This window comes from Lagopus leucura, unplaced genomic scaffold, assembly GCF_019238085.1.
Source record: "Lagopus leucura isolate 7727_CA_CO unplaced genomic scaffold, USGS_WTPT01 Super-Scaffold_100022, whole genome shotgun sequence".
Classification (NCBI taxonomy): Eukaryota; Metazoa; Chordata; class Aves; order Galliformes; family Phasianidae; genus Lagopus; species Lagopus leucura.
Window position 1 is genome coordinate 2,241,992 of NW_024962275.1, and position 23,929 is coordinate 2,265,920.

Genomic DNA, 23,929 nt, shown 5'->3' on the forward strand with positions numbered 1-23,929 from the left:
CAAAATAAATCCTTTAGAGAACTGTTAAATAACTTCCCAATTTTCTGAAAGCCTGCTGGTCAAATTGCAGCACGCTTCAACCAAGGTCAGGAGAGTTAAGCTGCAGTCACAAAGATATTGCAGCTGCTGACAGATGAGCTTTCTAGGAGCACAACTGAACAGAATAGCACATCTTTAAAGCATGTTAGTTCTTTGACGGGATGAAGCATCACAACAACAAAAGGTACACATGAAATAAAAAGGAAATCAGTTAATGATTTTTATTAAATTTCAGTGCTTTCATAAAATAAATATGGTATATAATATCAAACAGTGAGAAATAAAGCACAAGCATGAAAAGCATGGTAACAAAAGTTACACTCATGACGGTGTTTAATACTTAGCACTTTAGAAACCATAAAGCCTTTAATTATTTACAAGCAGCAAACTATCTAACATCATTTACAAAGTTGCAGCAGCCTATCAAGAAGTACTGGAAGGGGACAAAAAGATGGAGAGATCACCATGGAAGACCCTCACTCCACTCTACCTAGTTAGCTCTTCATTACGTACCCTACTTTCCCCTGATGTACATAACTTCTCATGACTTCCATTACTCTCAACGTTGACTAATTACACTGCATTCTATTGCAGAGCTCAGTTCATCTCTAGGTTGGTGCGGTGCCTCCAGCACTCACAAGGGATGTTTTCAAGTAACACTCCAAAGAAAAGTAAACATGTGCAAACCCAAGTTAGAAAGCGAGGCGCCCTGCAGGCAGTCACCCAGATGGAGCAGGGGCTGCTCAGCAGGTGGAGCCGTGTAGGAGCCACAGAAACCTACTGGGAGGCCCAGCCTGAGCAGACAAGACCTTAAGAACTGGAACAGAACTGCAAATACACCCTGTCACCACAGAGAAAAACGTAACCTGCTGAAACACGAGGATTTTTAAGGTCATGACTCAAGATTTAATATTTCAACATGAAAAGAAATCCAAGCCATTCGACTTTTTGGGGGCTTTTGAAACAAATGCAAACATCTCTGTTTAAAAATCGCTCTTAAATGAGAAAAACAAATCAATATATATTAATATATCACCCAAAATAAAAAAAACGTACACACTCTTCATTTTCGAGCATGCTGCTCATTCAGAAGAAAGACAGGACAGAGAAAGTAGAGTTACATTTCATGATATAATAAAAACATTAAAATTTGTGATCCTTAAGTGCACCATCGTACAGAGTAGCGTGCTCAGAGTGGACATGTTCTATACCTACCAGAATCCATCTTTGTCAAAGCAAACAAATCCTTAGGACACTACCTGAAACTGATAACAACTGTGCTCCGCTCAGCTTGCTTGCCTCAAGTTTCAATCAGGCACATTCCAGCCAGCAGCACCTGTATGCCTCTTCATGATTGTATTCCACAGATCTTTCCATTTGTGAACAACTTTTAGTCGTTTTTTGTTTGTTTTTAAAAAAGACTGGCTTTTGCAATGCTTATTCTAAACAGACACTGCAAGAACTCTGTTCTGAGCAGCACAGGTTGGGGCTCTTTTTCAGAGGTCTGAGAGCTGGGCTCGCGTTGGCAGTAGATACAGAGCAGCTATTGGACGTATCAAACAGTGCCTCAAAAAAGTCTGAAAGGAAGATTTCCCTAAAGACTGCTTTAAAAAACCAAACCAAACCCAAAGCACTTCACCCGAGATCTGTTCCATCTTCTACTGAAGTTCAGAGCTTGCCAGCTTTAAGAACGACAGGAAGGAGGCGGCAATGAGGCGGAAACCAAACCAAATAATTCCCAATTTGTACCGATGGAAAGCTTCAAGTAAAAGGAAACCCACTTGTTAAAGATCTTGCTACATGCACAGTCCCTCATCAGTTGAAAGCCACAGTAGTTAGCATTGGGTGTAACAGCAGATTTCTCATTCATAAAAAACACTGATAATGTTCCTTCATTCTTAATTACTTGCATCCACGGTTTCTGTTTAGAAACTTCTTACAAAATGTTTATGGTTCTGCACATTTCATACCAAACCAGAGGAAAACAGTAAACATGTCTTCGTTTGATGCAATCCCATTCAGCAATCTCCTCCCCAGGAGCTCAGTGTCATTTACGAGTCTGAGTCTTCTTTGGCACTGCAGGTCGCTTGGCTTGCCACAAGTGGTTATGGATGGTAAGAGCATCCACGCTAACAGACATGGTTTTGGCTGGAATCACATTGAACTGTTTTCTGTCTGAACTGTATTTGTAAAGTTTGTCAATCATTTTCTTGGTGATGCTCTTTGGCCCCGTTCCAGTCAGCTTGTAGATTTCTTCAGTATCTGGGTAGTAGCAGTAAAGTGCTCTGAACTGGCAGCCAGCATCACGGAACAAAATGATGTAGTGGTTGGCATCACATTTTTCAAGCTCCTGCATTAAAAACAAGCAAGTAAACATACATGGAGACTTCAGCTCACGGTGAAAACTCCCATATGGTGTGCCCAGTTTTTAGCTTTCCCACATAGCTAAAAAAAAGAGGGTTCTTCTTGAACAGCATTCCTCATTTCACAGGTACCTTAGGAAATTAGCACCATGGATGAGTGGGGTTCTGAAGCGAGCACCACAGGTGAACTTGACTGTGAGTGCATTCATGATTTCATATTTTATTGCTTACCTCTAATATTGAATTCTTATGTGGTTCATTCACTTTTCCAGCAAGACAGCAGTGAGATATAGCATTGTGAATGATAGGTTTGTTTGATTTGCTGCTGGGTTCCTTAAATAATTTTGGACCTAAGGAAGAGAAGCAAGCAAACTTTAGTTGTCCAACTCTTAAGAACATTAAGAATTCAATTCATCAGAAGTGCTAGAAAAAAATAAACATTTTCTTCAATAACTTACTTGTAGATATCAAACAGAGCAAAACAGGCTTGATAATGTCTCAGAAGTAACAGGTCACACCAAACCCATCAGAGCTTTACATAGCCTGCTAGTCACAACAAATGCTCACACTAAAATGAAAATGGTTACCTGTGTATTCTGCCACTGAAGCAATAGAAGATGCAGTTGAAGCATTCTCCCAGTCTCTTTCTGTGTTTCTGCTAGGATTTCTGCTCAATATTGGTAACGACTCCATAGATTCAACTCTGTTGGGGAGGGAGAGAGAAAATAAGCATTGTTTTCCCCTCAAATCTCCAATAAGTTCACCAGACACCAGCCCTGAAAAAAACCAGATTGCTGTCCCTCTTCCTCCTCAGAGCTGTCAGACTCTTCCTACCACATTACTGAGGCAAACTTTCTCTTGTTTTTCTTTTTCCTGAACAAATAAAATTCCAAGTTCGTATAGATTAAATTTGGCACCCAAGTGAAACAGCAGATGAATGAGCCAACTACTGTCGTGCCTCTATTCCTGCAAACCAAAGCAAACAACACTGAATCCTAAAACACTCTCGTAAGGCGAGATAAAAGTTTCTTTATTTATAAATCTCTCTACCTCTGAGATGGCGTGCCACCAGAGTGTACGCTTTCAGGTTCTGTTGTTGCTGCTGAGGCCAAAGAAAGACTGGAACCAGACTGAGCGCTGCTCAAATTATCAGCTACAAAGAAGAGAAAACGTGAATACATTTATTAAAGCAGATCACACAGAATCACACACAGAATCACAGAATCTGTGATCAGATCAGCAGACTCATTGAGAACAAACAACTCAAAATTCTTACGAGTCGAAGAACACTTTGTCCCTGAATCACTGTAAGATTCCTCACGATGGACCGACTTGGGCCTGGGTTTCTTGGGCTTTGATTTGGGCTTTCCAAGCCCTTGCTCCTCCAAGATTTGTTGCTGTTTTTTCCTTAGATACTCTTGCTTGATAAGTTCCCTACGAGCCTTCTCCTCTTCTTTGCGTATCCTGTCCTCCTCAGCTTTGCGACTGAAAAGCAAACCACAACATTCAATATGTGATGATTTTCCTCATTTTAAAGGTCTGAGGAGCCATCCTTTTCCACATGCTATTACCGAGCTTCATCTCTTTTTTGCTCTACTTCAGCCTCCAGCTGCTGTTTCCGAAGCCGAGCCTCCTCAGCTTTGCGCTGCTGTTTTAGAAGGAACGCCGCACGTTTTTTCGCCAACTCATCTTCTGCTTTCTGTTCATCCTGCAAGATTCACAGGGATAGAAAGTTGTAAAGACTACAGGAAAACACATCAACATGAGCATCAAGGATTGCTGAGGATTCCAGGAAGATTTTTAAGGAAAACATACGGCAGTACCTTCGGAAATCTTGATGATCAGAATTGAAGAGTACAAGTCAGAGAACCATACTGAATTTTTTGGTGTTCTCCAAGAGAGCTTCAACACCAAATTTTCCTTTAAGTCCATAAGAGGAAAACAATGCAGGGGCTCACCTTACCCCAATTCGTTTTAAGTAAAGTTAAACAGCACAAAACCTTGTAAAACTGTAAGGTATCACGGAACTGCAGTGCTGCCTAGAGTGGAGAACATAGATAACCCCAGCACAATGATAGCCTTTACAGCAATAAACATGCACCATAGTGCACAGCATCAGAAGACAAAGTTACTGAAGTAAAACCTGGAGTTCTTTTAAAACAGAAATGGTTAAATAAGGTATTGTCATGTCAGCACATAAAGTTGCCAGGAGATTGCTCCCTGTCAGAAGACTGCTTTCATACAATGTAAAGAACTTTTCTCCTCAAATGTGTTTTTTTCAAATCCTAATATTGCAACCAAAATGCATCCGGCTCCACCAGATGACTCAAGAATGAAGAGGCAAAACCAAGTTCTTCATGCTGGACAAAAGTGTACCAACCCCTAAATACATAAAGGTAACATATTTACCTTGAAGAAAAATCCCACACCAGACTTCTGGTCACCGTCGCTAATTATATCTGCAGAGCTATCCTGGTTCTCAAGTTCTCCTTCATCTGGAGCTTTTAAGTCAGACAAATCTACTTCAATGAGATTAGCCTTGCTCCTCAGTGGCTCATCCACAGGGACATTTTCTTTTCCTGAGCCATCAGAAGAATTCAACCCTGTTTCTTTGAAGCTGTTATTCACCTCTTTGCTCATCTCAGAAATGATATTTGCATCTTTAGAGGTGGAGAGAACAAGTGCCCGCTGATTACTCTCATCATGAAGTCTGTAGGTATCAAAGAAACACTTTTCTTGAGACCCACTTCCCAGATCAGGACTGATTTCAGAGCCTATTTCTGTCGGCGTCTTCGACAAGCTATTGGATGGAAATGGTCTTAAATGCGGCAAGGTTTCGAGACTTTGTGTTGGGGTTTTAACACGTGCTGAGTTCTGCTGTCTGTCTTTAGGGACTTTCAAATCAGCTGGTCTTCCTGATCGAGGACTCCTGCCCTGACCGAAGCGAGGCGGTTTACGAAGACTGTTCATTCCAGTTGGTGACAGGGGCTCAACAAAATGGATCGATGGTTTTACCTTTTGGTCCTGAGAGTTACTTCTGGTTCCTGGTGACGGCACTGATGGAGATTTCATGAGCAGTTCCTGTTGCTGAGAAATCTTTAATATAGCCTGCTGAAGTGTGCTGATTGTCTCATTGAGCTTTTCAATGGAAAGATCACATTCATTAATATCTACTTCTGTAACATTGTCTTCCAGAAGGGCAGCAGAAATAATTTTACTTTTTTCCAATTCATGTATAGCAGCAGAGTCTTTTGGTTTATGTTGCTCAAAAGCTATGCTTTCTTGCATTTTTACTTTTGTTACCTCTTGAGAATCGTTAAGCACGTCTTCTCTTTCCTCCTCCTTCACAAAATACTCTTCAGACTTAGAACCCAAAGAAACTTCATCTAAGTCTTCACCATTCTGCCGAGGGTATTCTTTTGGAAAATGTTCTGGTTTAAGTGGTTGTGGAACATCGGGAGATTTCCCTTTCTTAACAACATGCAAGAAAGCTGCCTTGCCCAATTTTAGTCGCTGCCTTGCTGATAAGGCTTCCATCTTCTTCTTCTGAGCTTCGATTGCTCTTCGTTTCTCTTCCAACTGCATATGAAGCTGCACCAATTCAGAAGCTAGAAGATTAACATTATCTTTATTTGGTCTGTTGGGGCTTTGCTCTCGCTTCTGTTTCCACGTGGTCAGCGGTGCAGGGCAGCTTTCTGATCCATCTGGCGTGGTCTTTTGTGAACTACTTGTGCTGGATTTAGTTTCATAGCTGTTAAGCCTCTGAAGCTTTCGTTCTGCAAAGTTGGTCATGCGGACACTGCCACTGGCCATGGACACGCTGCTCACTTGGGAGATGGTACTCAGACATGGGCTGGAGCGCCCGCTTGCATCATCTTTATCTTCGTGCTCCTTTACCTTCATGTCTTCTTGCAGCTTTGCAGATTCTTCCTCACCTATGTATTTAGCGACTATAGGATGGTCATCTAAGACTCCCAGGTCCTGTTCAGCGTCCTCTATGTCTAAGAGATCAGAATCAGAGTCCTGTCTCACCATAGTCCACGTAGTATCCGGAACATGTAAATTGAGACTCTTTACATAACTCACATTGACTTTACTAGCTATGTCATCATCAGATTTAGCAGCATGAAGAAAAAATCCTCCAGTGGGTTGATCCTGTGCAGAAGGATCTAAACTGCTACTAGCTAACGGTCTGGAGGCTTCCAACCCTGCCTCCACCAGGGCTACTGAGTCTGCAGCACCGGACTCAGTAACTGGAGTGAAATCAGAACTAGAAATTGGAGTAAAAGTCCTACTGAGATCATGGTCGCCATGACCGCTACTTGTTTTCTTGCGAATCAAAGGCAAGTGTCCCTCATTTAATCTCTTTGTTATAAAACTCCTTTGTTTCCCCTCCCCACATTCATCCTCTTTATTTATTATTTGTTTCTCCTTTGCTGGCTTTAGAACTGCAGGCATTAAAGGCTCCAAGTAGAAACTGTCTGGTTTGCTTTCTGAAGACTCGCTGTTTATTTTTGGAGACCACGCAGTTGCCACTATGCTGGGTACTCTGGCTGCTGCATTCTGCAATTCCACGTCACCACGGTTTGGCCTTTCTTCAGATCTGATTATTGCAATAAGCTCTTCATCTTCATCCTCAATTTCAACATTGTTCAGCAAGCTCTTCCCATTAGTTTTCAATGATGGAGGATGGGGCTGGTTTTTTGGAGTTACGTTAACGATGTTTGAAGCAAGACTGTCTTTGCTGATTGATCTAGCCAGACTAATGCTATCACCAGACCCAGGGTCCACATCAGTACTGGCAGAATGATGAAGAGCAAATGGTGTTGGCTGAGACAGAGGCCTAGAAAACATAAGAACAGTCTACTGAAGAGAAAGTACAAGCAGTTACGATTTGCTGAGTTAAGGAGCATAACAGACAAAGCCAACATTTCTGTTCTATTTGAAAATGGCAGCCTGTAGCAAGAGTGACCACCAACAGTAAGACAGCAACCTCAGATACTTAAATTCTCAACCATGCTTATTGCAATCAATGCTTATTGCAAATCACGTTTGAAATATGTTCAACTGCAACACTAAAATCAGTCATCCCTGAAAATGCTTTTTTTTATTTTTAATTAAAGAAAACAAAGTTAAGCAACTCAGTCCATTACTAAGGAAGTGATACCATATTACTACAAGGACATTTGTCACAGTATGGACTATCCTTCCATTAAACAGTGCTGTAATAATACCCACAAGCACACATTACCTGGGTTTCTTCTCTGGCCATGCAAGAACTGAACCTCGTGGCTGCCCATCAACACGGGTCAGAGAATTAGAACGATGTCGATGACCTACAATATTTTTTAAATGGGCAATGTTTTAGAAACAACCTTTAAGCTAAGAGAATCATTGCCTTTAATAGCAAATATAATACATTATTTCACCAAGAGATGGCAGCAAAAAACAAATTTGCACAAACTATTAAAGAAAATTAAACAAAAGCCTGGTAAAATACACTGAAAAAATGGCACTGTATACATAAATATATATAGACACATGTGCATACACATCTGTATCTATTTATACACAGATGTGAATTCTGCATTTCCAAGCATGGAAGTGCTCAGTTTGCTTTCTTCATCCTTCCCATTCATTCCCCAGCCCCATCTTTATTTTCTTTTTTTTGTTTGGGTTTAAACAGTCTCCATCATGGCATGTTGTAAGAGCCCAGGCAGTTGAAATGAAGTTTGGTCAGCACTATTGCTGATAAAAGAAAATAAGATCTAAGTAACTCTGTATAAAACCCAAATTTTCCAAAAGTACCTTTAAATTAAGTTTACTGTCTTCACTTAGCATGTGTATTTCTTTGTTGCATTGACAGTGATGGGCATTGCCTTTTGAAATGTAAATTCAAAGTAGACTTACCAGGGCTCTCTTCACCCTGTAAAGATTTTTGCTGTTTCTGTCTCAAAGGGAGCAGTGGATGGGAAGGGCTAAAGGCAGGGCTTCCTCCTTTGCCACTAATTGAGAAAATCAGAACAGTAAGAATTCATTAATAGAAGATTTTTGTTTCCTGTAACAACAGAGAAAGGTTATACAGCAGAGAAGTTACAGTAGTAAGGGTTGCCCCCATTCTCCCCTAAAACACAAGATCACATCATCAGTATTAAAGAACTTAAAAATTAAGGTTTTCACATGAAACAATAGAAAAGTAAACTACTATCTGAAATCAAAGTGTTTTATGTTGTTAAACACAGTGACTTTAAAACGTAGCTCAGGTAACAGTACCCTTGAGACAAAGTAAAGGCTGAATTAACTTTCTTACAGCTCTCACATTTGGTACAGCTGAAAAACCTTGTCACTGACTTCCTTGTGCATTGAATCAGTTAAGTTTTTTCATACCAACATTTAAAGAACGTGGCCAAAGATCAGATGCTTGGACAGTTTTCACATTTCACACTATCTTCAAAATAAAAGTTAGAAGAATTTCTTCTATAACACAGCAGTGACATTTGGTGTTGAGGCTCACTGGAATTTGCCAAAGATCAAACATAACAGTGCCAAGTATTTCTCTGAACTTCAAAATATTTTACATATTGAGTGAATTCAAGCTGCGTGCAGAAAATCTGCAGCAAAATCAAAACAGCTACAAGCAGAATTTTCTATGTGATCCAAAATAATCCAATATAAGATCCATCTAAACAACATGAAAACAGACTTACAGGTAGTCAGGTTCTTCAGGGTGCAGGTAGTACCTACTGCAAGCTTCAGAGCCTGCCTGAGCTGAGGGCTGCATGTCTGCTGGATTGGTACTAGCAGGACTGGCCATGAAACTCCTCTTAGTTGCATTGGAGATGGGAATGGGTGGGCGGCTGCTCTTCTGCTGCAACACTGTTTTAACTGCATATATATTAAAAATTGTGTTAATGTTATAAATAACCATTAAAATAACAAAGCAGAAAAGGAAGTTTCAAACTGCAGTACACTACAGTGACCATTCTGTGACACAAAACTGAAATGCAGTAGAAGTAATAACCTGGATTTAAAAAACATATATTCTGGTGGTTTTATTGGAAAGGAAGTAAATGATGAGTGCATTGGAGTAAAAAAAAAAAATAATCTGCTTATCACATTGCAAAACTTAGAACCCAATCCACAAGGACTAACCTGCCTTTCCTTTTTTCCCTGCTTTCAAAGACCACCGCAGCACGCAGAAAGCTCCAAAGCAAACAGCAAAGCTCCAAAGCAAACAGCAACGCGTAACGGCTTTTCATTCTGATGTAAATATTTGGAAATAACTCACTGATATTTATGAAACATAAAAGACTTACCATCTTTTATTTCCTGAACATCTCTTGGTTGCACAAAGTCTGGTTTGACATTCTCAAACCACCAGAAGAGTTCCGCAATGAATACCATGACGTTAGGCTAGAAGAGAAAACAATGCTCCTCACAGTAACAAAATAACTGCTAGTGATGTGCCTACATTTTGTTCAGAAATGTGTCCTTCATTACGTTCCTTACCTTTAAAACTAAAGGAGCATACAACATGTCCTCCAGTGTGAGATAAAAGCATTTGTTTAGATATTCATTTGAGAATTCTCTCAAGAGTTGAATGTTATAAAGGCTGTCAGCGATTGATGTCACCTCCTTCAAACAAATATCTAGAAAGGTACGACAGACAAGTTATGGCACTAACCAGTGAGTTAAACTTCCATCCACAGCTAACAGAAATACTATGCACAGGCACTTCAGAGTGCTTATAAAGCATCACTTCATATTTAATGGCCAACAGTGAATCTTTCTACCTCTTAAATACCAGAGGATAGGAAAAGAAGGGAGAAGAAAGGCACACACAACCAAGTATCAATTTGGTGTTTGTTTTACAAACCATATATGATTTTCATATCACAGAAGAGGTGAACAGGCCACAAATGATACCCAGTGGTAAAGTAAAAAAGCAAATAAAACCAGGTTTGCAAATAACACAGGCTGGCAGTTCAAGTTGTATGCATCTGCTGATCACCACAAGAACTGTGAGCCAACAGTAATGAGTGTTTATTTCTTCTGAAGGTTTAATCAGACCAAGCTCAGCAATATTAAGAGACAACATCTATTAAAAAACAGACTACCTCCTATAACATCTGCTGCTTTTGTATTCGATAATTCATTTCTAGTTCAACTTTTAAATACTTCAGAATACTATCTAAGAAACTTTTCTACGTACCATCTAGCTTCATTTGCTCTGGACAATAATAGTGTATCACAGCTAACAGAGCAGCACCATCGCTACCATCCTTCATCAAATCCTCCAGCAAAGGAAAGTAAGGTAATTGCCTGCTTGACAGATGGTCTCTTCGGTAACGCACCTGAAAAAAGAAAACTGGTGTTCATGTGATGCCAAGGAACACAGGAGCTGTAGTTAAGTACTGAAAGCTCCTTATGGTGGATCCTTCATAGCATTCTACTTTATCTAAGTCAAAAACAACGTATGAGGTTATACTCTCCCCTCCATAGAGGCCAATTCAGAAGAATACAGTGCTTCCGTTTTAAACATTCTCCTCATATCTGGAAGCAGTCCATGTGGGATTCCTAGCTTCATAGACAGGTTTTAACTTAATGCAAACTAATTTAAGCCAGCATCCTTCCACACAGATGCACAAATGCAGCAGACTCAAAGAAAGAGAAACAGACAACTTACACACATACATATAAAGCTTCAGGGGAAAAAATTAAGATGAACTAGTGATTTCTCATGTGTTACCCACACACAGACTTGCCACCATATCACCAGAGAGCAAAGGTTTCTTGGAGAGATTCAGAGCATTGTACACAACAGCAATGTGCAAAGGAAAAAATGTGGCTTTTCTCAAAAACGCTCTGCGAGAGGAGGAGGAAAGGCTGAAATCAATGGCACAACTCTCCTTGATTTCACCACACATCAGCACCAAACTCCTCCTGGCTACCTCTGGACCCTCACATGATTTTGAGCTTAGTTGACGAGTATCTAAAGAACGTCCTGCAATTTTTTCAAGAAAAGTTTTAGCATGTTTACTAACAATCCACATGCTGGACTGGAGGGCTACATCCAAGTCCCAGCAGCAAAATGATCCAGCAAGCAAAAAATAATACAGTGCAGAGCCCATCAGAAGTAATTTACAGCAATGGAAAAGATTCCTTTCACACCAGCACGTTAACAGCACTTAACATCTCATGAACTCTCTTCATGCATGTGCTGGCCTACTGCTATGCAGAGAACATCCTTAAGGAGCGTAACAAAGTTTTATTTTATCTGTAGTACCATAAACTTTCCAAGATAACCTGGGCAAGCTCTCTGTGCACACACACACACACACACACACACACACACACACACACACACACTCGTGTTAATTTAGGATGGCACAGGCTGAGAAAAATTATATTCAAAAGAAAGAAGGTCGCTCATAAGCAATTTAATAAGAAGAATTTCATAATAAGGAACAGCTCCATTTATTTTGAACAAGTGTAAATACAGCACGTTGTGTTTCTCTGGCAAAGGTAAGTATGTCTAAAAGCAATGCTATTGCTATTTTCCCAGGTGCAAATGATCTTTTTTTCCCCAGCCTGGAGCACTCCACAAATACGTAATGGAATGTGAATCATACTGTACCACACGAGCATATTCCACTGGTTCCTGCATGCAGTGCGATATGGCATGCATCAGATCAGGCTTACACAAAAAGAAATAGCGAGATATAGGATGGTGGTTATTCACACACGAAACAAATCAAAGGCATCAGCAACATCCATTATGCACTGGAAAGGCGGTCATTAAGTCTGATAAAACAAGTGTGCACACTAAGGTGATCTGGTTAGCTTAAAAGGTTCATCGTTCATCCACTTAGTTGAAGTAAACAAATTAAAAGAAACGTCAGGAATTTCATTTTGCATTTTGGTTGCTCCGCTATTTAAAATAGGAACATACTTCTGTTCTAATGGGAAAGGAATTTAAATGGAATTTAAACCAACCACGGTCAATACTGTATCTGTTTCTTCTACTCTCACTTAGGAGTCTCTAAATATAACGTGAACCTATGCAGCTTCTTGGCAATGCTATCAAATGTAGGCCTCCGATACAGATGGGACCTTTGAGCACACAGAACACAAGAGACAAACTGCAGGTCAATACTTGATTACGTTGTCACCAGTCATTAAACGAGGCTGCCAGGGCTCTGGCACAGATTCCATCAGCCTGCAGCTCCCTGCTTCCATTCTCTTTATTTCAGATACTTCAAGTTTTCGGTGCGGTCCACTCGGTTGAAACAAACCCAAGATTGTAGAATCATAGAACAGCTTGGGTTGGAAAGAACCTCAAGGATCATCAGGTTTCAACCCCACTGCCAGAGGCAGAGCTGTCAATGCTTCTTCCAGTATTAGGAGCAAGAAGGGAGCGATGGAGCTCAGTGTGGAAAGGCAGAAATGGCCAGAGCACGCCTGCCTTCTCCAGCTGCACCACTCTTGGGAATCTGCAACTGAGACAACAGCTCTCATCCTCCCAAGCAGAAAATGAGAAGCACCACATCCAGCAAAGTGCAGGACGAAGGGCACCGAGGCCAAGAGAAAACTGAGGAACAAACGAGAACCTCTGCAAATTCAGATAAAACCAGGAAGCTCAACTAAAAGCAAACAACATCAATTCCACTTTGCATAAAGCCAAAACCTACATGTTTCTATTTCCATTTTCACACTTCCCCTAAAATAAGAATACTGTCTTTCCTCCCATTATGCCAGCTTCAGTTTAATTCACCATACAGTTCCACTCCTCATAGCAATCGGTCCAAACCGGTTTGTCAAATCTTCTTACCTCCTCTCAATGAATAACGGTGTTCTGGGTTGGATTTACCAACTATGGGAACGCAAGAGCACCACACAATGAACCAGTGCAGACATCTACTTATCTTAACAATAGATTCAAAGATTAAGCAACCATTTAAACTGACCAGCTTTTGTATCACCTTAGTGCTGCCACCCATTGCCTATTTACAACAGAAATACTGAGTGTAACTGTTTCAACCACTGTTAATCTCCCAGCTTTTTGCTGCTACTCCATATTCCTCACTCCTGCACTCTGGAAACAATTTTGAAGTGCTGTAAAGTGATTATGCTGTATGCTGTACAGTATGCAGAAATCATGTTATGAAAATAAAGCCTGATGACCGGTAAGCTTATGCAGAGGGTTTGCTGGTTTTTATAAAGAATGCCTAAGCAGCATTGCAAATGGAAGCAAACAATCCCAAGAAATTTAAAAAGCCATGATTTTGTGGATGACAACTGGCGTAAAAGTAAATCACTTACAGGTACTAATTTCCAATACCATTTGGAAGGAGACTGCTCAGGAAGCAAGGAAAGGAATGTAGGAATAGGAAAGGAACATCAGCAATGCAAGTTATAAGCAGTAATACTTCAATGCACTTCAGCAAGAAACACTTTCATATTCAAAGGGTTTGTAGTCCAGAAGTTTAAATTAAGGAAGAGGCCCCAAAGTCAGTAGGTCAAATTGGTAACATGGGATCCTTTGGAGCAGACATCAACTTGTGAACTGAACAGCTCTCAGGTCCCTCATCATCATCAGATTTTACATAAAGCACACAAAACCTTTGCCACAACGTGGAAATCAAGTAATAGTGCCTTGTTCGTACATTACAATTTTATCCCCTTTGCACAGCAATGCCAACTAGAGGAAAGAGCATGGAGCTCTTCTAAAGGCTTTGTGAAGCCATTAATTGGGAGCACTGATAGTGGTGTGCTATGTTTGCAAAAAAAAAAGAAGTCTATTATACATTCTCCAGCAATGAAAGTGTACAGTGTTTTTGCAACATGATGCATTGCGATACATCTTCAGAGGAGAAGGTAGAAAAGAGTCACAAACATGTAACATACCAAAAGTATGCTCACCAGACAGAGCTGGAATGAGCTTCTAAATTGAAATTAGACACAATTCATGCAAAATGAATACGCCCCCAAAAGCTTTCAAAATATATGCTATATATTTTGTTCTGTGAAAGCTGAGTGAAGTCTACTGAAATTATTAAACTAACACAAGTTACTTTAGTCCAACTAAAAGGAAAGTCAAAAGATCCTACAGGGGTTGAAAGGAAAGGAAGGGCACCAAGAAACACAAATTGCATGCACAGAATCTCAGGAGTTTTGAGGACTGGATGCCTCACATTTATCTGACAAAGAAAACGTTGAGATGTTTATACCCAAAGCCACTGATCACTAATGCACAGAGTTCTGACTGAAGACAAAACTGTTTTACCTTCTGATGCCCTGGACTTTCCATTAACTGCTGTTTTAATTTGATCTCCTTCTCTGTTATCTCTCTCATTTTAAGGTTCACCTAAAAGGGGAAAGCACAGAAAGGATTAACATCGGGATAAATACATCCAAATATACGTTTGCCTCAAGTAACAAAAAATAATCTTGTGGAACAAGTAACACGATAATCACAAGCAGTTCTTTGAAGTAGAAAAGATGACAGAAAGGGGCAGTTAAGAAAGATGGACGGAATGCACTCATCAGAAGCTTTGTGAAAATTGCACAAGGAACAGACACTGCCCTTGAAGCAAATTTTACCTTGTTAATCCAGAAAACCATTGCATCCTCCAGATCATAGGGCAGTTCTTTTGAGGCACTGAATGTAGAGAAACGCTTGACGCTAGCGACCACCTTTTCAATGCTGATCATTTCTACAGTGTAGGCCATCATAAGGGCGTCAATCATCGCCATGTGAGAGCTCTGAAACAAGAACGCAATGAGTACCGAAAACCAAAATCCTGCAGGAAAAAAACCTTTGTATGCTCTGACTGTATTTACACTGAAAAATTCCCGAGGTTAGCGGCCTAGAAACGAGAATCCCTTCCTTCCATGAACGATTTTAAATCGCGTTAAATAAAAAGATCATTAGGTGGATTTAATTAAGCTAACCATTTTGATCGGTGCGCAGCCCAGATCAGATTCAGACACAGGTGTGTCATCGCCCTCCATGACGTAAATCCCCTTTCGAGACAGCGCCTGGATCACCGACTGGTGGCCCTGCAGTGCTGCCACCTGGTCACCCTTGAGGATCAGGCTGCAGACGCGGCAGTACAGCTCACTGGACAGCAGCAGCTTGATGACGGGAGGCTTGATGTGCTCCTGCTCATACTGGTCTATGTAGAACGGGTCCTTCAGCTCCTCGGGGACGTTATCTGGAACAAAGGGGTTTCAACAAGCGCATCACTAAGGCTGTAATTCGCAGGCAGCAGAGCAGAAGGGTCAATGCTTGCACCGTGCTCCTCCCCCAGCAGCTCCCACCCTCACCAAGACCTGCACATTTGCTGCTAATCAGCAGATCCACACAGCTGGCAGCAATTCTATCATTTCAAATCACGCACTGCTAGCTGAAGCACTGTCAGTGCTAACAGTTGCAATGCTACAGCTCCAGGCCAATTCCAACAGCCCAAAGTGGCAGGGAAAGTTCTTGCGAGCAACATTTCCTCGGTATTATTCTAGGGATGCAAAACAAGTTAAAATTAGATGTGTTCTAAAATAAATGCTTGTACCATATCCAGCAATCAGACTGGAGCCCAGCAGTAAGAACAGGAGTCTCCACACCAGCAGTACTTGCCAGCCTCACCTGTGTTTTCCTACAAGAAGCCTGACATCGTATCATGCTTGAACACAGGGTTTGATCCCATGTCACCCAATCACTGAAGATCTCCCCCTGAAGTCACTCCAACCGTTCATGTTAATAAGCACATCTAAAGCTGAAGGAATCACTGATCTGGCAGCACGTTCACTTTCCTTCAGCTCATTTCTAGAATAAACACATTTCCCCATTGAAAAAAACTCTGAGCCACAGCATCTCTCAGAACTACAAAATGAGCCACACCATGCTTGTATAAAGAAGAGAAACTGAGACAGGATTGTATCAAGTATAAGAGCTAAAAGTACATCTCACTTCAATAAAAACACGTAGTAAACCAGTACTGTAATAATATCCCCAACAACTACTCACACTTTGCCACACAATACTGCCACTACTTGTCAAAATTGAAAGGTTTTTGGAGTTTTCAAGAATTAAGAAGATTATTTTCCTTTACATGGCATTGACTGCTGTGTTACACAGACATGTGCAGTCAGCATATAAGTAATACTGAAGACACTGGGGACAGGAACAATAAAACCTTGCTGGCACCGCATCAGAGGTACTGGTTAACAGAGTTGCCCATTTGTTAGTGAACAGAGAGCAAATTCAAATATTTCTAATCTCCTTAATATTAGACAACCTGACCCAGAAATGCAAGGCTGCTGAAAGGTAATTCCATTTAACAGACGTTTAACACTGAAGTAGGGCCTCCACTGCTAACGACTGGGGAACATCCAAAACTCAGCCTTTCCTCACTGCAGCACTGCATTCCACTGCTCAGAAAGACCTGAGCCTGCTGCCTCTGTCACAGTGCAAAACCCTCAGCACCTCAACCTACAGAGCACGGCAGTGGCACACATATGCACATGGATTCACACACACATGGATTCACACATATGCATTACCTTCTCTTTCAGAGCCGACCAGATTCTAGTTTGATGCTGCGTTCAATCAAATTAGCTTAAGGACTCAAAAGCCCAGAACACAGAAAATAAAATGCAGAGTTCAAACAAACAAACAAACAAACAAAAGCAAAAATGTGCATTTGCACAAATGCAGAGGTCTGATGAGAGCAGTACGCTCTGGTCTACATCCAACTCCCATCACAACAATGGCTGCTGAGACCTCTCCCTCAACACTGCACCTCCAAATGACAGTGCTGTTCTCTAATCTGCAGCAGCCACACGACCCCCAGATGTGTCCCAGCTCTCACTGCCATCACTGATCAACGTGCCAAGGCCCTGCTTGAACACAACACCCATCTGTCCAGCCCGTTTCCATGAGCATCTCTTGCAACGTTTTACTTTCGTGACCTGTAACAGTACTCAGGTGTGAAGACACCTACAGTCATTAAAACTTGTATTTTTACATGTGTGCGCCATGGAATGCAGAAAATCAACATGAAAACATCATTCAGAGCAACTACCAGCTAAGCTACAGCTGAAAAAAAAATAAAAATAAAAATCAACTGGAATTGAGTTTAACAAAACCCACCAAAGCAAAACAGAAACAATTAAACCACGTCCTTTTTCTTCTTTTGCCTACTTTAAGGTCTTCAATAGCACCTTGAATACAAAAGGAAGCCACTTCCACATCTACTACACGTTACCAAAGAGCCTGCACACACCTTCTGTTGCTCCTAACGTGCTTTCTCAGCAGTTACCCCCAGGAAAACATCAGCATCAACTTGCAGGCACGCTTTGCAGCCACCAGTTTTTGATGAGCGTTTTTCTTTTGACAGCTTTCAGCTACTGGTGGTTTAACAGCACCTTCAGAACGCTGGTACACAAGTGATGATTAGAGCTGTCAGAGGCAAAGGGCATTCACAAAAGCAGCTTGTCCTCAGCTTCCTATGAGGAATTGCAGAGATTGACCAGAGCTGGCTGGATGCTGATTCCATGCTCATTTGACACCGTGCTGCTTAGCTGCACGCAGTTGACTTGCAGAGCAAAGATGCCCAGTCTTGCTATCTCCAGCACTTGTGGAAGCAGAGCAGTATCATGCTTCCCAACTCTCAGCAGCACGTAATCTGAAGTGCTCTCATCCCAGGGAGCCCAGCAGGGACATATCTGTGCTGCTTGTTTTCATAAGAAACGAAGCATTCAAAAATCAATCTGCATAAGCACTCATGAAGCAATGGTTTTTGGTACCACGTCAGTGAATTCTCATCGTTCAAAAAAACCTGTCAGTTCCAAGTATAAATCATTTTGCATACAAGGGAGTTACAGGACTACAAAAATGAGTTCATGTGTAGCAGCACTGAGAACAGCAGCAATTCTGCCCGGACTCCCCTCCTCATTTTAGGGTAGGGATCATTTCTTCACTGTCTCACTGACAAACACTGGCTCAGAGATGATCACCCGATGGCTGTGCTTTTCTTTATCATGTTGTAATCTGAACAAATTTCACTTATCCCTTGAACTGGAGAAGTGGAGACCAGCCAGATCTTATTTTACCTCTGGAAGAGTGAAGAACTGGTTTCACATGGAAAGAGAGCCAAAGCATGGCAGCACATAGAATGGGGCTCATTCAGATTCTGAGTAGGGTTTCATTGGTATCAGTATCCGCTCACAGAATTATTTAGTGCTGCTTGGATGTCTGCTAAGCTGCAGAACACAAAGCAGAAGCTACACTTTCGCAGCTTCACTGCAATAAAGACATCTACCCTTGGTTCTAATTATCAATCCATATTATGAACTCCAGAAGTCATCTCTCACATCACTCGTGGAAATCTATGTAATGTGGGCACAAAAAAAACCCCCACACTAAAGATGAGGCATGGTGCCATGCAGTGAGGCTGCCCTTCTGTTATCCTATCTTTGGATCAAACCATGAGCCATGGAAAGCCATGAGCTTGGACAAAGCAGAAGAAAGGAAATAACTACAATAGTTTTCAACCCTGTAAAGTTCACCTAGGTAATAGCCTGTGTTTATAAACAGGCCCTGTTAAAGAAACCAAATGTTTAACTACTCGAGTGTTTGCCAAACACAACAGGTTTCTCAAAAATATTTTTATTACAGACCTCACTGAGGCGAGGGAAGAGGAACAAGGAACACCAGGGTTTGCTCAGTTCAGCCCTGGAAACATTTTCACACTGCTGGTGCCAACTGGTAACTGCAGGCAGCTATTATGGTACTGCAAAACCTCCCTTAGCAGGTGAACATGAAGGACTTCAAAGACAAGAAAAGCCACAACGTGCCCTTCCTCTACAGTGCATTGTAGCACTGCTTTGCCCTCCCTCCTGTACCAGGTCGAACCCTCAGGCTCACGTTAGCACTGAGTGTGGAACCTACACACAGCTCCTCACCCTAATAAGTTCAGCTTCATTTCAGCAACCTGAATTTTACAAATTGCATTTAAAAAGCAGTGAAGTTTGTTATGGAGCGGGTCGGAAACGACACGTGCTCACAGCAGGCTGCAACACAGGGGAACTCTCATTTAGTCCTTCCCTCTCTAAATTTTAACATCAAAACCATGACACAAACAACCTCGACACACAAATGAACGCAGTCCTAACTCAGCCTGAGAAATGGAAGCTCAGCTGCGGCCCACCTTCACAAGCTGCACCATGTGGAAGCAGCACAGCAAGGACAGCACTGGTGCAGGAGCACAGCTTGCCAAGCTGCTCTAAGCCTCCTGCACTGCCTTCTGCAAGGCCAGGATGAAGCTCTCAAAGGGATTTAAGCGCCCTGTGAACTCAAGTTGTACAGAAACCTGGCAGCACCTTTGCTCCTAGACCTCCTGAGCATTAAGAGCTGTGTTTTCACACTGCTACCAGAGTTCCTTAAAGTGCACGTTTGGTTTTAATCAACGTTTGCTGATGAAAAAGAGAGATAATTCCGCTCTAACCCACTCTGATTCCTTCAAACTACCATCTCAGCCAAATGGCCTTCCAGTCCTTCAGAAGTGCAGAAGGTTTCCAGATGTTTGTGCACAGATCTCGGTGTGGATCTGTGACAGCACACCTGGATTTACTCTGGGAGAGGGATGACAGCGAGTGGGGAAACACCTCCTGCACTGCTCCACCCCCTTCTCTCTTCTGCTGTGTGGACAACGGTTGTACAGCCTGCCTCTCGTGTCCATCTGTGACAAGCAGGCACCAGAGATGGGCAGGAGGAGCCCCGTGCAGCCAGAAACAAACCAGTCAGCTCAATCCCTGTGCAAACAGCAGAAAGGGAGTTCTGCAGCAGCAGCTGTTTGTGCTGAAGAGAGAGGGGAGCTGTGCTCAGCTGTTTGGTTCCCAAAACTCTTCTCATGGGCAGCGGAGAACAAAAGAAAGCATCATCCAATGAAACAAATCCCAAACTAGAGCTTCAGCTCCAAGTGATGCCAGGGATGGCCTCGCTGATTTGTCCTTGAGAATAACAACAAAGGATGGAGAATTTTTCCACTTAGATGCCAGCTTTGACATGGAAAATTCACATACACTGCAACAGTAAATAGGAAATTTTAGATTTAGGTAAAATCTACAGTGGGGAATGATTAATAGTTACAGTCCACACCAGAATCTAATTCCTGCTCTTGGCCATTCCCACACTTCTGCACAAGCTTAGTTTTACTCAGATGAAATTCAGGATACACAGCAGCATCTGCAAGATTCCAGCACAAAATTACATCAATTCATGTGTTCAATTTCAAATTGAACATTTCCTAACAATACTCTTTACTCAGCCACCTGAAGGCCGTGCTGAAAACCCTATCTGATAGGGAATTACTTTGGAACGTGAGACAGAGCCTTCACATTCCAACAGAGAACTGCTGGGTTTTCTTCATCAGCTTGACCAGAACTAAGCCCAGAGAAACAACACAGCTCTCCCCCAACAAACACCTTCACAGTGAGATACTGAAAAAAGAAGTTCTTGGGAGCTGCCCACGCCTCACCACACATCCAGTATCTTAAAGCAAACCAAAGACATCCCACCAACACCACGGAGATGACAAGTAACAGATTCAAATATTACACAAAATGATAATCATGTAGAAAGCCTCCTTAAGCTTTAATTCATCTCTCTGTGAATTAAAGAGGCTTATAAATTTCTAAGTATTTTGCAACGCTTTTCTCAAAGCAATGGTTACCACATGACAGCCTGCTGGAGCCTTTTCAAAATCAAACTACATTTCCACAGGCCACAGGCCTGAAAAGACGTACAGAAGCCTTACATGCTGAAGCTAACCAAGGATATTCAACCCCAGAAGTCCCAGCAACAACACCTCTTGACATCCATGGCATTAAACTCCCGTTGACGCACAACCTGAACAAGCTGAAACACAAGTGGGAAAATAGCAAGTGATGCTACAGCTTTCTCCATGCTGGAGACCACCCCTGTGCCTGCTGTGGACACCTGCAGAAGTGGGGTTCCTCTCTGACCTTTTTAGCCAAGGAAAAGCCAAGCAGGTCCAATTTACTAACAATTCCATGCAGGTCCACGCTGTGAGGTGCACACAGACCTGTGGCAGCCAGCTGAGCCCAGAGCTACAAGACACAGCCCTGCACCCTGCAGCCCCAGATGACTCTATCAAAGCACGAGGGGCCCAAAGCTTTCTCCTCAAGCAGCATACAACCCACACCAGTCAGCCCTAAGTCAGAGCTGGCTTCCTTTTGAAACAAAGTCACAAAAGAAACAGTGCGTCTTCAGGGCTGGAGGATCTATTTTACCTCTGACTACCAAAAAAACCTTCAGGAAACATCACAAACAGTCCCAGCAACTGAAAAATATTTACATGAAGAAACATCCACTTATCTCTCTTGTGTTACCAACAGTTCATCATCATGGCACTAAAATTCCCACATTTTTCAACTTGATCTATGTATTTTTTTGTCTCCCGTTGCCTATAACAAAATTTACTAACAAAGTGTTACAAAAATCCCAGTCTTCCTCCTATTTCTCCCACAACCATCACTGTGATGAGACCACGCACAGAGCTGACAATATTAAAAGAAAAACAGTTCAGGACATATTTCCACAAGGATAATTTTTTGCTGCAGGAATGGACTGCTTTTCTTCAGCCTTGCCACAAAGTAAGCTAGCACTAATCCATTAAGCACATTACGAGTTTGGCGAATTAGACTTAGATTAACAGGGCTACCTCATTTTCCAAAACAAGATTTTGTACATGTTTTAGCATACGTTTTCTTTTGCATAAGCAAAAACAAGGACTCTGGTGTATTTCTTAGTAATGAAGCTACTTGAACTCAGGAAGCATCCTGCAGCAACAGTTCTGAATAGACAGGTAAATCTAGCTCAAAACAAAGAAGTGATTCCAACAGATGCCAGGAAAATACCGTACAAATGCCTCTGCTGTACAACAACCTGAATTTGTCCACATTGGGCTGTATTGGCCCATGATTTCCCATCTGGGAAAGGCGGACTTCTCCATCACCCACACCATGCTGTCTGATGTCACACCACACCACCAAACTCCGTGCACACAACATGGCTTCGACATAAAAGAATTTTACCAATCACCAATGGACTGTTTTTCGGTTCACCTTAAAACCAATGACACGATCCAACAAAACAGAACGTACCCAGAAATGCTGCAGAACCCAGAACCCTGAGCTGGGGATGCCAACAGAACATACAAAGAGCATCAAGGCCCCAGCATCTCTTAGCCGAGACAACGGGATGAGGGAGCACGCCGGAGCCTCGGGCCTGCAGGTGCTGCCAGCGTGCTTGTCTGAAGTGTGAGGTCACACCTTCGGAGACGTGCATCCTTTGCATCCTTTGTAACAATAACCCGTGAGCGTTCAGCGCTCTGTTTGCTGGTTCCCAGCAGCTCCCGTAGGTAGCTCCATTGTTCTGCCGAAGGTACCGGGATGTGCATCATGAATATTCCAACAGAACGGACCATGGCATCGCTGATGTCAAAGACAAAGGCGATTTATGCCGAATTTAACCACTCCTGGCAGGGGAGCGGAGCTGCCGAACGCAGAACAAAACCGGCCGCCACCTCACCTATTCCATAGGCTTTAGCGCAGATCCATTGTAGATTAGCAGCTATTTTCGCTCTGGCTGAATCATACAGCTCCAAAGGGACGATCTCCACCGCGCTATCACCCAAGGCATCCATCTTCCTTCTGCCGCTCTCTCCACCCGCACCAACGTCAACATCCACCATCTAGGAGCAAAACAAAAGGCAGCGGTTCCGTCACACCGCCCGGCTCCCCCGGGCCGGGCCGGGCCGCGCCCCTCCGACCCCGGCCAGCACAGCATCTCTCCCGCCCGCAGCCTCACCCCCCGACGGGCAGCACCTGCGGCCCCCGGCCCCGCCGCGCCCGCCCGCAGCAGCACAGCGCTCGCACGCCCATGCTCGGCCCTCGACGCGGGGCGAGGAGGAGAGGGGGGAGGAGGAGGAGGAAGAGGAGGAGGAGGAAGGCAGCGGCGCGGCGCCCCCTCCTCTCAATGGGAGAAGGAGGAGGAGGGAGGAGGAGGAAGGATCGGGGCGCAGCCCACCGCCCCGCCGCCCCCCCGCCGCGGCCTGCAGGCCCCGCGCCGCCTCACCTTGCCGCTATCGCCGCCTCATCCCCGAAGCGCGGCCGGCGGAGCCCCGCGTCCTCCGGAGCGGAGGGAGACGGGAGGCAGCGCTGAACGGGGCCGCGAGCGGGCGGTGCTGAGCGGGAGAGCGCCGTGAGGGGAGAAGGGAGAGGAGGAGGAGGAGGAAAAGGAGGAGGAGGAGGGAAGGCAGCCCGCCGCTGCCGGGCCGGGGCTGGCAACGCTCGGGACCGCGCGCGCGCGCATGCGCCCGCCTGGATGCGCGCTCCCGCCGCCCGCCTCCCGCCCGGACGCGGCGGCGCGCTCGGAGAGAAGAAAGGCGGGGTTTGGTGCCGGCCGGCGCTGCGCAGGCGCCGCGATGAGGGCCGGGTCGCCC

At 43.2% G+C, this 23,929-nt stretch overlaps 1 protein-coding gene across 1 annotated transcript; it reads right to left on the reverse strand.

Annotated features, from left to right (window-relative positions):
* Nucleotides 1–354: 354 nt before the first annotated feature.
* CAMSAP1 (calmodulin regulated spectrin associated protein 1) lies at nucleotides 355–23,776 on the reverse strand. The gene is made up of 18 exons (XM_042879139.1): nucleotides 23,563–23,776; nucleotides 23,017–23,179; nucleotides 15,357–15,619; nucleotides 15,006–15,167; nucleotides 14,689–14,769; nucleotides 10,615–10,756; nucleotides 9,912–10,051; nucleotides 9,719–9,815; nucleotides 9,110–9,287; nucleotides 8,313–8,407; nucleotides 7,654–7,738; nucleotides 4,812–7,245; nucleotides 3,974–4,110; nucleotides 3,679–3,887; nucleotides 3,453–3,555; nucleotides 2,990–3,105; nucleotides 2,634–2,752; nucleotides 355–2,389 (listed from the first exon to the last, which is right to left on the reverse strand). The coding sequence occupies exons 2-18, from the start codon at nucleotides 23,177–23,179 to the stop codon at nucleotides 2,087–2,089; spliced, it is 4,827 nt and encodes a 1,608-aa protein (XP_042735073.1). The 5' UTR covers nucleotides 23,563–23,776; the 3' UTR covers nucleotides 355–2,086.
* Between the last annotated feature and the right edge of the window lie 153 nt (nucleotides 23,777–23,929).

Bases quoted from the DNA above. Each gene is read 5' to 3' on its own strand.
- CAMSAP1 (XM_042879139.1), bottom strand. From the start codon at position 23,179: ATGGTGGATGTTGACGTTGGTGCGGGTGGAGAGAGCGGCAGAAGGAAG. The intron at 15,168-15,356 runs GTTAGCTTAATT...TTCTTGTTTCAG, and splicing joins GCTGCGCACCGATCAAAATG to AGCTCTCACATGGCGATGAT. The intron at 7,246-7,653 runs GTAATGTGTGCT...TATGTTTTCTAG, and splicing joins TGGCCAGAGAAGAAACCCAG to GCCTCTGTCTCAGCCAACAC.